This window comes from Phalacrocorax carbo, chromosome 1 (genome assembly GCF_963921805.1).
Source record: "Phalacrocorax carbo chromosome 1, bPhaCar2.1, whole genome shotgun sequence".
Taxonomy (NCBI): domain Eukaryota; kingdom Metazoa; phylum Chordata; class Aves; order Suliformes; family Phalacrocoracidae; genus Phalacrocorax; species Phalacrocorax carbo.
The window spans coordinates 44,981,306-44,993,941 of record NC_087513.1 but is presented as its reverse complement, the minus strand read 5'-3'; the positions used below and the strand labels follow the sequence as shown (position 1 = coordinate 44,993,941).

At 38.1% G+C, this 12,636-nt stretch overlaps 1 protein-coding gene across 7 annotated transcripts in view; it reads left to right on the top strand.

Moving 5' to 3' along the window:
- The window catches only part of PPFIA2 (PTPRF interacting protein alpha 2), a 347,812-nt gene that overhangs the window by 322,076 nt on the left and 13,100 nt on the right, over nucleotides 1-12,636 (top strand). For 5 of the 7 annotated variants that reach the window (XM_064450229.1, XM_064450219.1, XM_064450238.1 and 2 more), the window contains 3 exons: nucleotides 4,548-4,629; nucleotides 9,090-9,290; nucleotides 11,170-11,232. In XM_064450229.1, the coding sequence (XP_064306299.1) occupies nucleotides 4,548-4,629; nucleotides 9,090-9,290; nucleotides 11,170-11,232 (346 nt within the window). The remainder of the gene's footprint in view (nucleotides 1-4,547; nucleotides 4,630-9,089; nucleotides 9,291-11,169; nucleotides 11,233-12,636) is intronic. The other 2 variants (XM_064450234.1, XM_064450247.1) reach the window with 1 other exon arrangement.

The following is a 12,636-nucleotide window of genomic DNA, read 5'->3' as shown; positions in this document are numbered from 1 at the left end:
CACATGAACCCTAGTAGAACTATCAGAGTAAACGCTACTATTTGCAGAAATATGAAGGTCTGTGTTGAAACATCGTTCAGGTTTCATGAAGTCAGTGCCTGGACTTTGTGTACTATGCAGAGTGTTTGAATTATGTGTATCAGAAATCCAAAACTGTTATTTCATGTTTGCTTCATGGGGGGGAGCCTTATCTTTGTAAAGAAAATTGAATGTCACTGAATGATACGCTTTAAACCAAGATCTTAACTTCCCACACAAAATCTATTTAAAGATTATTCTTGTTTTTAATAAAGTTCATTGAGCTTTATGCAATGAGTTGGTGAGGGCTGCTGATAAAGAGCTAGAATTTTCCCGATGCAAGTGAAGGATATATATGAAATAGAAAATTTGCAGGATAATAACATAGCTTTGTTCTTATCATTTCCCCCTTCCTTTTTCTCTCATGAACCTCTGCTGTCCAGAAGGATATTGAAGCATTCATAGTCCCAATGGTATGAGACAATTGTGCTCTCAGCTTGGTAGGTTGATTTGGGCAGTTGTACCTGGCTCTCAGAAGAATGGTGCTAAAGAAAATGGCCCAGTGTAACAGTATCTTTAGGAAGTTATTTTGGGGAGGATTAAACATCAGAAGTATGTGCTAGGGAGGCAACCCCTCTCTCTGATACACAACTCCACAGCACAACTTGACATAGTGTGATTTTTCTTTTCTGTCTTTGATAAAAGAGTGAAGACAGCCCACTTTATGAGGCACTCGCTCTAAAACTGACAAATACAAGCATCTCTCCAATTTTTTATGAATGCTAAACAGTTGATGTTCATGAAATTGCTTGACTTTGCCAAACCAGGCTCAGGGTAATGATATATTTTAAATACCATATTGCAGTTACTCCCATAATGTCTGCAGGAAGATGATTTTATTCTTGAATAGTAATAATGTTATCTTTAAAAATACAGCTTTAATTTGGTAATTCATTCCAGTCATAGTAGGTTGTTTAAAACCCTATCTGCAAAATAATAGCATTTATAGTAATGCCTAATTAGTGTCAATTCTTCCTTATCAGCTTGTTTTCATATGTTGCCAGAAACCTAAATGAGCATGGAAATAATTACATTTCAACTCCCTATCCCCTTACCAATGCAAAGTGGACACATTATAACATGTAGTACTCTTCTGGCAAAGTCTTAGGATGAGAAAATCCACACATTTCCCTGCAAACCATCTTCCAAATTAGAGAAACTGTATAATGTTTTTCATGATCTCCAAACCCTATCTTCGTAATGAAAGGAAGAGGGAGTGATGAGCTTTACAGTATTTGTCTCATCTTCCTCTTGTGATCAGTTGTATGTTTTTGTAAGGAAAAATGAACTGCAGTCACGAATATTTGGCTTTGGGGACTTTCTGTTTTCAGGAAGCCGGTGAATATCCCACAAGGACAACAGTACATTCAGGCTGTTCTAAAATATTTGGACTATATTCCAAAATATGGAGATCAACGTAGTCAATTTTTCTGATGATTTGCACTATTGATCAAAATTATACACATGCTTTTTCTTACATGACACTTTTAACTTACTTGGAAAAAGTGGGGTTCTCTCTATACTGCTAGTTCATATCAGAAAACCCATTTGACTGTCAACTAAAGAATATCTCAGTCAAAAAACAGAAATTCTGGGTTTAGTTCTGTTTTAGAAATTGAAGATTCAGGTTCTGCAGATCTCCTAGTGTGTATTAAAAAGTCATCAAAGAATACTGTTCAAAAAGTAAAATGTAATTTAAATAAACTTGAATATTGGAGTGGTGTTTAAACGAAACATCTGACGGAAGGAAATATGAGTTCTGAAGCATAAAATTCTTTTTAAGGGAAAGAAATATTATAAAAATCCTTTTAGTATTCTACATCAATAAGTGGGGCACAGGCCTTATGATGGCTGTAATCTTTGTGCATGTCTGAGCAAAGGATTTAAACTTTGCACTAAAAATATTTTCAACCCAAACCACTTTCCTTCTACATACCAAGACCCTTTGGATTATGTTTATCATACTGTGTTCCCTTGCTATAGTGTATATATATAGGGCATCCCATTTCTTGCCTGCCCCTATTTTCTTCAGCCAAAATCAATAATCACAGTTACATTTTCCTTTAGCTCGCTGAGCCAGACTGCCTCTGAAGTAACAGAAGTGCTTTCCTATTCTGGGAGAGTGTATTTGTTTGAGAAGCACTGGAATAATGCTAAGCCTCCACCACCAAGCCTCAGGCCAGTTCAGAAGTTGCAAAGTCACAGAGGGCTCCCTAGAAATATGTCCTTTATAATTCCATACAAAGGAATTAAGTTTTTCATGGAAGTGAGAACTTAGAGTACCAATGCCTCTTCTGCAGGCACCACGGTTCTCGAGGTCACACAGGGATTTAACACCAATTCAAAGAAATAGGCCAAAAGTTCCTCCCCATCTCCTTGTAGAGCACGTGCTGCTGCGCTCCTGCTTGGAGCTGGAGCCCAACACAAGCAAGGAAGACCAGTGGCCCTCAAAGCCATAATCTTCTTTTTTACTTACTGTGATAGCTAGCCCTGCTCTTTCAGCTGGTATGAATGAAGAGAATACCCATCCATAAGGTAAAAATCAGGGATTGGGTTCCTCCCAAGGATGGTGCCCCCATGGGACTCCCAGCTGCAGAAGGGGCTGCTCCCTGGCTGGCTTTGGCTGGTTCCTGCAGAACCAGCTCCAAGGGAAGGCTGCAACCCAAATACCTCATCCACGGGTAGTCTGGGAGGTGGCTGTGTCTGGCCATGCCTTAATTCTGCTTTCCTAAGCAGCCAACTGTGTATATGTCTATTGTCCTTCACTGCTTGACTCCCTGGGAATATGGGATTTCTGCACCTCCTCCAGCTACATGGTATTTATGTACCCAGAGAGCAACTTCTCATTTTACTGAGGATTTTTCTTTCATAGAAAGCAAGGATAGCTCTACAATGTCTTTGGACATCTGAGTGACAAAGGGTGAGGTATGCTGCAAAGGATGTGTGGGAGGAGAAGCTAGATAGACTTCAGTAACACTGTCAAGTATTTGTAATGTTACATATTACTACAGCAGAAACATAGAAAGTAAAGCAGCTGTCTTTCTATTAATATTCAATGTGAGGGATTTAAACACGTATGCAAAATTGCTATTTGAGATCCATTTTCTACTAAAGCCAAATTCTCTCAGTCTGGCCCCTCGGCAGTGCAAAAATCCCAGAAGGAGTACTCCTTACAAGTAAGATCACTCCATTGCTTTTATCTGCTGTGATTTTGTAGTACATATATTTGAAAGGCTGCTACGGCATTGAAGAATTGCCAAGGGATAACTGAGCCACAAAGGCTGTAGCAATAAAGGAGGACAGAGCAAAATTGAAGCTGTAATTCCAAGATTTCCTTGTTATGTGGGAATGTAAGCAAATTTTAATACTATGTTAGCATAGTTCCTGTCTAATTTGTTTTTCACTACAGCTTGTTGCCGAGAGCATTCTTTTGTGTTTCATTCAGTAGGAGGCAGCTGAAAATATGTTGTTAAATAGCAGAAGAAAAGAATTTTGAAGGACTGTTTTTTTCTATGCAACCACCACAGTGGGTTCTTTATTCCTGCTGCAGGAATAAAAATGTCTGGTCAAATGATTGAACGTGTTTAACATAGAGCATTCTCCTGATAGTCTACCTGACTGGCCTCTATGTAACTTTACCAAATATTTAATTCCGCTGTATGAAAAGAATATTTTAAGCTTTGAGAATGTTGTTTTACATAATACACTCATTGCAGTCCAGAGAAGCTGCAGATGCAGGGCTTGGATTTGTGTCTGATCAACTCAATAGAAATATATCTGTGCATATAAGCATATGTATAAAATTGAGAAACCACATCAATTCTATAATTATAAAAATGTATACATCAGTAAACCATGTGGATTTCTTTCATATGCAAGCAATAATAATGAAAAAAATTAACATAGAACTTTTAAAAATACAATCAACTCTTAATTAGCCACAGATGGCTTATTTAAGAGGCAGAATAGCTGTACTCTAGAGACCCTAGAATTGTGCATAGCTGGTCCAGCAAGGTTTAGTGTTTCCAACACTAACATTACATCCATGCTTAGCTCAGGTCTAGAAGTTGGCAATTTTGGGCCTTTCTGCGTCTTTACCAGACCAGAGCTAAGGTATTCTCAGGAGGAATCCCTCAGTTTTCTCTCTTCACCAGTGTCTTCTATTATACGGGTAATCCTTTTGTATAGGGTATCCCAGTTCTGTATTGCTTCAGCTAAGAACAGACAGAAACCTTGCCTTTTGTATGTTAGGTGTTTAAAGGTATGTCAAAATGCAACAAGCAAAAGAAATATTATTTGAGAATAGATTAACATATTCAAACAGGGGAAGGAGCTGTATTGTTCATTGGTGTTTTCTATGCTTGTCATCGTGCTTCACTGTTGTTATCCTTAACAAAAAGGCAAAGTTGCATCTGTATTTTTCCCTACAGATACCTCTGCTTATTTAACAATTTTTGATCCATTTCTAGACATGAACTTCTGGAAGAAGCTCGGAGAAAGGGTTTGCCTTTTGCACAGTGGGATGGGCCTACGGTGGTTGCCTGGCTGGAGGTAAGTGTTGGGCATAACTTGGAAACGTGAGCCACATTTGTGGGCTGCTTCTGTGTGCTCATCCTTACAAATTCTGAAAGAGACTGTTAAAGTCTCCTCCCCTCTCCCCTACACACTGTGCCATAAGCACTAAGCAGATTTTGACACTAGATGGTGTAAATCAGAGACTAGAGCTGAAAAAAAGTAAGACAGGATTACACAGGGGGATGAGGACAGGAAAAAAAAGGTTATCAAATGCACTCAAACCCAAAATTTTTGACATCTTTTAATTTATCAGTCTCTAAATCCACAGAGTTTATGTAGGCTGATATGCTAAGGAGAAAACAAAAATAAGCTATGAAATTTTATTTGAGATTAACATGAAAGCTACATCTTCAGAATTTTTAATAAGTTTAAAGAATTTGAAACTTTCTATCTTTTTAAAATGTAACGGGAAAGGGCTGAATTACCTAGATATCACTCAGAACAGGAAGAAGAGATGGTGTTCTTGGCACTTTCACCTGGAATGTGCAAGATCCAGGTTGAAATCTGTTTGACTGGACAGGCAGTGCCTTCATCTCTGAAATCTGATCTGCAGAGAGCTCACCTTTATTTGAAGAGCGTAAAAGAATGGACTTTGGACCCCCCCCCAGAGATACATTCAGAAAAGCTGTCCATCAATTTAGACAACAATCAATGAATGTTTTAGGTGAGGAACTATTTAGAAATTACTTACCCAGATACTGAGGGGAGGAGAAGGCAGAAAGTAAGTCTGTTCTTTTACAAATACAGTCACTTTTACATGGCAAGGCAAGGCTGTGTCAGTTCAATGCAGATACAAGCTCTTTGTTGGCTCAAGAAACAGGTGTCTATTCCATGTCTATAACAAGTGTCTCTATATATTCCCACCTATTCTTGTGTCTGCTGTGGGTATCACCCATTGATCATCTGATAGAATTTGTAGAGGTTTTTCCCTTCAATGAAAAAAAAAAAAACCCTCCAAAGCTTTAACAGGAGTATGTTCAGGGAATAAATGTAGGGTGAGGAATGAAAGCAGCTAATGCCTACAAAATTTCTGCTTCATGTTGGAACTGCTGAAGAAGGTACCTAATGAAAAAGATGAAATAAAAACTGCAGAAAGGCAGTTCAAGCATTTGCGCATGACCTTGGAAAATAGGATGGTATCTTCCTTCCAAAAAACCCTCTGTTAATACGGAACATTCATTAATTTGGCCACTACCTGACTTTTTAGTATGACTTTGAGAGTTCTGTAACCAGATTTGTATCAATCAGAAATATTCAATATTACAGTCAAAGATGATTGCTGGAAAGGTGAACATGCAAAGGTATATACATTTCTGAATACTGAGTAAAATCTGCCCTTGATGTCCTCCAGAGTGATCCAAAATCTGAAGACATTTCTGACGAGTTAAGCCCTAATCTTTTTTGCCTTCATCCTTAGCTGCAAAATAGGATATGCTTCCCACTGTCTCACACAGGGGCTGTAAAGAGAAATGATGTCTATGAACTTCTTGGGAAATATGATGAGAGTAGCACAGGAAAGCCCATGAGGAAGTTTATGTTGCAGTATTCAATGCAGATTGAATACTGATAATAAAAAGATATGAGGGCAGAAGTACCACATTTATTCAGTGAGCATCAGTGCATTCAGTCAGCAGATGGACAGTGTGTGCACTTCATACTCTCCTGGGGATAATATAATATGTGACCCTTGGACTAAAAACCAAAATTAATATTAAAGGAGACAAAGGCCAAATTAAAGAAGTATATGTCATCACAATTGTGACATTTCCAAACTTTTCAGGGCATAACTTTTCAGCCATAGCATTTATTCTTGTCATTTGTATGTAGCACTGACATAGTTGAAATATATATTAAGAACTGTGGGCTTTCTTAACTAAAAAGAAAAGTATATCAATCTTGGTATCTGGGTTCTCTGCCTAGAACAATTACTGTGCCCTCTTTTTAGAGACTGTTTTCATCTAACTGCATTTTTCTGGTGTAGACAGCTGTTTGTTGAAGAACTAATTTACCTAATTTGTTAAAGAACTGATTTGCCTAATGAGTGGCAAACATTTGAATCTATTTCTGCAGGGTGAATAACTCCCAGTATTTACGCTTTCCTGCTTTTCAAGTACACGTATGAAAAAAATTAATGTCAAATTAAATGAGAATATTAAATAGATCTTAACGCTATGAATGGTTTCCTCATGGCCCTTTGTTTAAGTGCATCTGGGTGTAATCTACATAATTTTTTTTTGTATTTTCTGACTTTAATGAAACTTTGTATTTCATTACAGTTAGTTGGAATTAGACCATCTTTGCACGGTTCAGACTAACATTGGGTGGGGGGCAGTGGCTCACCCCATCAGTGGGAAGGGCTTTTTGAAACATGATGCAGTCGTTCTTAAGCCCAGTGATACATCAGGAGTCAGTACAGAGAAGCCTGTCTGAGCTCGTTTGGAATCTGACATTCAAGTCTGTTTTCTCTGTGTCATAAAAGTGACCTAACAGCTGTCTTTTAAGTAAATATGTCCCAGATAAGGTATAGAGTTGTTAATAAATAGACAGTACTTTCCTGTACTGTGAGAAATCAGATAAAAAACCTTACAGTTTGTCTCTGCTTTCCAGATTTGCTGGTGAGTTTATTGATGGCATATTTTTAATAATTTCTTTGACCTTGTATCCTCTTTTAGTACGCCATTATCAAAAGAAAAAATTAAATAATGCAATCAGCTAATTCCGATGGCCTATTTGAGATGTACAGAGAGGTAAAGTTCTTGATGACTTCACTTACTTTCACAGTCGCTGTATCCCACTGAAATTCAAACACAGGTGGTCGTTAATTGTCATCTACCCAGAACTAATAAAAAAACCCGAAGATGTAGAATACAATGGCTACTATCACACAGCATCACTGCATTGTGCGCTGATGGACAGGTTTCTATTTCAGAAACAGTGGAATAGAATACGATGTTACTACAAGCCATTAGTAACTAATTGGTACGTTTGAAAAGTGCTTTTGACATTTATATTTATATTATTTAGCTGTACAGTGAAGTACAACAGATCTATACTTAACAAAGTTAGGTACCTGTATAAATGTGTATATAAACTTTATGTGTACAGAAGTATGTACACTCAGATACATTGAAAGTCAAGTAGTGAAGGGTGATATATGCACTTCGACACTCAGTGTCACAGAAGCTAGGGTAGTAGCTGTTTTGCTGCTCAGTGGAAATCTTTTGTTATACATTATGCTTCTTCCTCCCAGTGGGGAGAGCTATGTACTAAAACAATGTAATTCACAGCACCAACCCACATGAGATAGTGATCTGGAAAAGGGTGATGAGAGAGGGCAGGGAAGGGCTACTGTCCAGAGAAGTATCTTCTCCTGTCAGGTTTCACAGAGCCTATCAGTCTCCTGGAGTTAAGCACCTAGCAAGGTATGTCTTTGTTTTCCAAAATCTCAGTGATTTTGGCACTCACTGCTTATATCCTTCTCACACATTTCTCTATAGCGTAATGTATTTCACACTGTGAAAAATCTTCCCACATGTATGTATGCCTGCTATGGAATTATCTTCTTTGGGAGCAAAGATCTGTAGACGCCAACAATCATATTAATGAGACAGCACAAAATGAGAAAGCTGAGAAAATCTAAAAGAATTCATACTCAGTAGGTCCCAGGAAAGACTGCTGGAAGTGGAGAATAGCTCTCACAAGAAAAGACTAAAAGTGGTGAAGCAAGGGGCTGTTGCTGACCTAGGCTAGTAAGACTGACATAAGGAGAGGAAAAGCGTGAAGTGGCAAGTACATATCTTCTAAATGCACAGATGATGTAGCTGTGCTTACATTTTGCTGCAACTTCTAAGCTGTATTTCTAGCTGGGACACCACACCAGACTGTTCCCAGATTTACAGTAAGCTCAGTCCTCCTTAGGTTGGTTATCTGCACTGTGCTTGGTTTATTTCTACCAAGAAAATAAAAGCTGAAAAGTGTGAAACTGTGCCCTGTGAGTACACTGTGGGGACTAACTTGGAAAGAGAGAGAAAACCATTTTAGTACAAAAGTGAAAAAAATTACTTAATTCCTCATAGATTGTTTTCTGGATATGATAAGACTGTCAAAAGGGCAGTAACACTGACTTGTGCCACTACTTGCTCATTAAAGGCCTGGGAAAGGAGTAGCTCAGGCAATAGAAGCACATAGCTCTCAAAATAATTCAAAGCATCCCTTACTTTTAAAGTTCTGGTTACAATAAAAGCACCAAAAAGAGTTCACATGAAGCCGTGGCAATTTCAAAGGTTCTAAAACAATTTTGGTTTATTAAAGGCTATGATGGTAATACTCATTTGTGTGTATTACCCCACTTAGTCAGATTGATAGGTGCCTTGATGGTTAATTTCATTTGAGAAATGAAGCAATGCTTTGGATGAATGTGGCCTTTCTCTCGACAGCTCTGGCTAGGCATGCCAGCCTGGTATGTTGCTGCCTGCCGTGCCAACGTGAAGAGTGGAGCTATTATGTCTGCTTTGTCTGATACTGAGATTCAAAGAGAAATTGGCATCAGCAATCCTCTTCATCGCTTAAAGCTCCGATTAGCAATCCAGGAGATGGTATCACTGACGAGTCCATCAGCACCTCCAACATCCAGAACAGTGAGTCCTGTTCAGCTAACTTTTTCTTCCCCACTTCACTCTGCAGGAGTCTGTAGAAAGACTTTTGTAGTACAGAGTGGCTCTATGGTAACACACACTTCACAATCAGTGGGAACTGTCCTACAGAGACTTAGAAGGATCTGTTCATCACTCACTTGATTGTTGATCACTGATATTTTTCCTTTAGCAGTTATTCTTATTTTTTGTAAGTCATGCTTTTGATTAACCTTGATGTTACCTAAATGATCAGTATTATTGTGCATCTTATTTGTAATTTTGCCTGTATTTTTGCCTTTCTCTTCCTTTAAGTCATGCCTCCCACCAAATCAGATTGTTTTTCTCTTTTTTGGGGGGGAGGAGGGGGCAGGGAGGCAGGAGTGGGAGAGGTTATGCATCCTTTCAAATGTTATCTAATCTGAGTCAGCTGACTTTCTTCATGCTTTTAAGAGAAGCAGTGATTGGAGGTATGAAGGGAGAAGTGGAGTGTGTGCATTTGGTGAGGAAGGGTGAGAGGGGGGAGAGTGAGTGGCAGCAGATGGGAAGGAAGCAAGAAGAAACACAGGGATACAGGTCTGAAAGGAGAGGGGAACATATCAAAAAGACCAAGAAAGTACATTAGGGGAGAGTAAGAATGGATGTGCTATAGATAAAAAGCACCTTTTAGTGGAAAATGAAGAAAAACAGGCCAAACTGATGAGGAGAAAAAGAAACAAGATAACAAAAGGGGGGGTTTCAAGCTGAGAGGCTGATGGTGATGGCTGTGAAAGAGGCAACAGAGACTGTAACAAAACAAAAAAAAAGAAAAAAAAATCAGATCAGAAGGGAAACATGACACAGAAGTAAAGGATGAAGGCTAGTACTCAAATAGTGCACCCCAGACTTCTAATACTAAGATAAAATAAGAATGATTTTAAGAATGATGATGGTGGAAATGAGAACTGAGATACCTTGAACCACTGAGTTATATGAGCAACTGGGCAACAGAACTCTAATGTTCCTATTGACTGGCCTTTTATCTTCACATTGCTAAGGGTCTTTAAATATTATAGTTCCCCACCTGATATTTTCTCCCCTCAGAATGGCTGAATATGTTATAACCATGGCAAGACTATGAATCGTAATGGATTTCACCTAAGTAAAGCAGTATAGACTCAACAAGATGTTGAATTACTAAACAAAATTAATTTTGATTTTAAGAGTATAAAAGCATATTTCAAAGCATAAGCACACTGATGCCTCTGAAATGAGAAAACTGTAGATCTGAGCTAGAAACATTGGGAATAATTTTACCTTATTTTTTTTAATTCTCCCTAATCGTCAGCACAAAGCTGGCCTGCCCTGGCATGTGTATTTCTAAGTCCCAAGTGTTTCTGCCTCCCCACTTCCTTAGGAAAGGAGTTAATTTCCTTCAGCTGTCAAGAAAACACAGCCCATAACACCTTATGTGCACAGCAGACTTCCACACCCCACCCCTGCCTCATCCCATTTTCCTTGTAATAATCTGACTGAAAACAATAGGATGAGGAATAGTAGTTTCACAGGCTCACCTCCAGACAGAGCTATGAGCTAAAGGTTGTATTTGCCACTTGTGTGTGAAATGCATCTTAATTATTATTCTTTCCCTTGTGATGATGCTCTGCTGGATTTCATCCATCAGTTCTAGCTGAAATGCTCCATCACGTCTGTTCAGCATCCTCTAACGAAAGATACAAAACAAGTTGTCTAAAGTTGTCTCTAGTTGCAGCTCGGTAGAGGCAAGAACATGGTTGTGCTGATGGTGATGCTATACGCTGTTAACTTACAGTGGTGCTGCCTTTCTTCTTTACCACTGCTTACCTAATGTGGATCTCACCTGCCTCCCTGTGGGCCTTGTCCATAGCCCTCAGGCAATGTTTGGGTGACCCATGAAGAAATGGAAAATCTTGCTGCTCCAGCTAAAACGGTTAGTCTTTCCGCTTCCATTCAAAATGGTTTCGGTGCTTGAAAGAGAACTAGGCTGTGTCTGCTTTAGCACAGATGTCCTGTCTTCTGTAGGACGCTTCCTAAGCATGCCGTTAGAAAGTTGCAGGGAGCAGTGAAATTGAATTTAAAGGACAGTTACATCATTTCTCAGCAAAAGAAATTACAAACTGTATTGCGATCATAAAAATTGTGTGAAGCTAAAACCAGTATTGGAGTTTTACAGCACATAATAGTTTCACTGCCAGTGTGAAACCTCATTTGGTGAAATGAAATGGTTGCAGTTACAGGTGCAATATTTGCCCTGTACTCTACTCCCTAGTATGTCTTCCAAACATAGTTTTATATCTGCTGATATAGAAAAAAATAAGAAAAGGCTTGAGAATGGTACAATACACAACTCAGTGTTTTCATTAATGATGAGTCTTTCATGTCCATACTCGTGTATTCATGCCGTTTGATTTAGGGTGCATGGAGTGTGTCATTTATTTATTGATTTTTGTCAAACCTCTCCCTGCTTGGTGGGGACAAAAATAAATGTTAATAGATTTTATTAGAACTTTTTTCTTTCACTTGGAACATATGTTGTTTTAGATTTTGTTTTTAGCATTACATCATAACTCCATAACAGAGCTTATAAAACATGATACAGTCCTATAGTGAGGTGTCTGAAAAACCTATCTTCAGTTTGGAAAACTTTATAGTCAGCCCAATCCATAAATGGTGGGGGAGGTACTAAAGCTAAAGTGTGATGCAGTAAAGGTTTATTTGATAGAAATTTATGCTTGCTATAATGTTTTAAGTTTTCTCATGAACATTCATGACACAGATTCTCATCGATTTTTTTTTATTTTTTTTTTTACAACTGATCTCATTTTCAATTTTGTATTATTGGTAAAGATAAATATAAATATAACAACACCCGACTGACTGGAAGTAGAGTTGATCCTATCTAACTGGCCAGCAAGAAAAATATAGTTTTTCCATAAAAATTATTATATAAAAAGCTCCTTTACAATACTTTCACGAGAAGACAGCTTTTTGTTGTGAATGTTGCAAAATCTAACTAGAAACAAAAATGGCATCTCTAATGCCCAATTCTGTAAGTAAATGGTTGTGTTTTGATTGTGAAACCATAAAAAGTGTTTAAGATAATGCTGTAAAGTTTCACCAAGCTATAATGAATTTATATCTTGAAAACTTAGCTAGATTTGCCCTCCTAAGATTTTACGGGTTTCGTCTTGTAATTTTTAAGGTAGTTTAGCCCAAAGCATTGCCACTGACTGGAGATATTTTATTGGCACATTTTACATGTATATTTTCATTTGCACTGAGATTAATGTATACATGAAAACCGCATCTTTTTATAACTCATTTTTATTGTCTT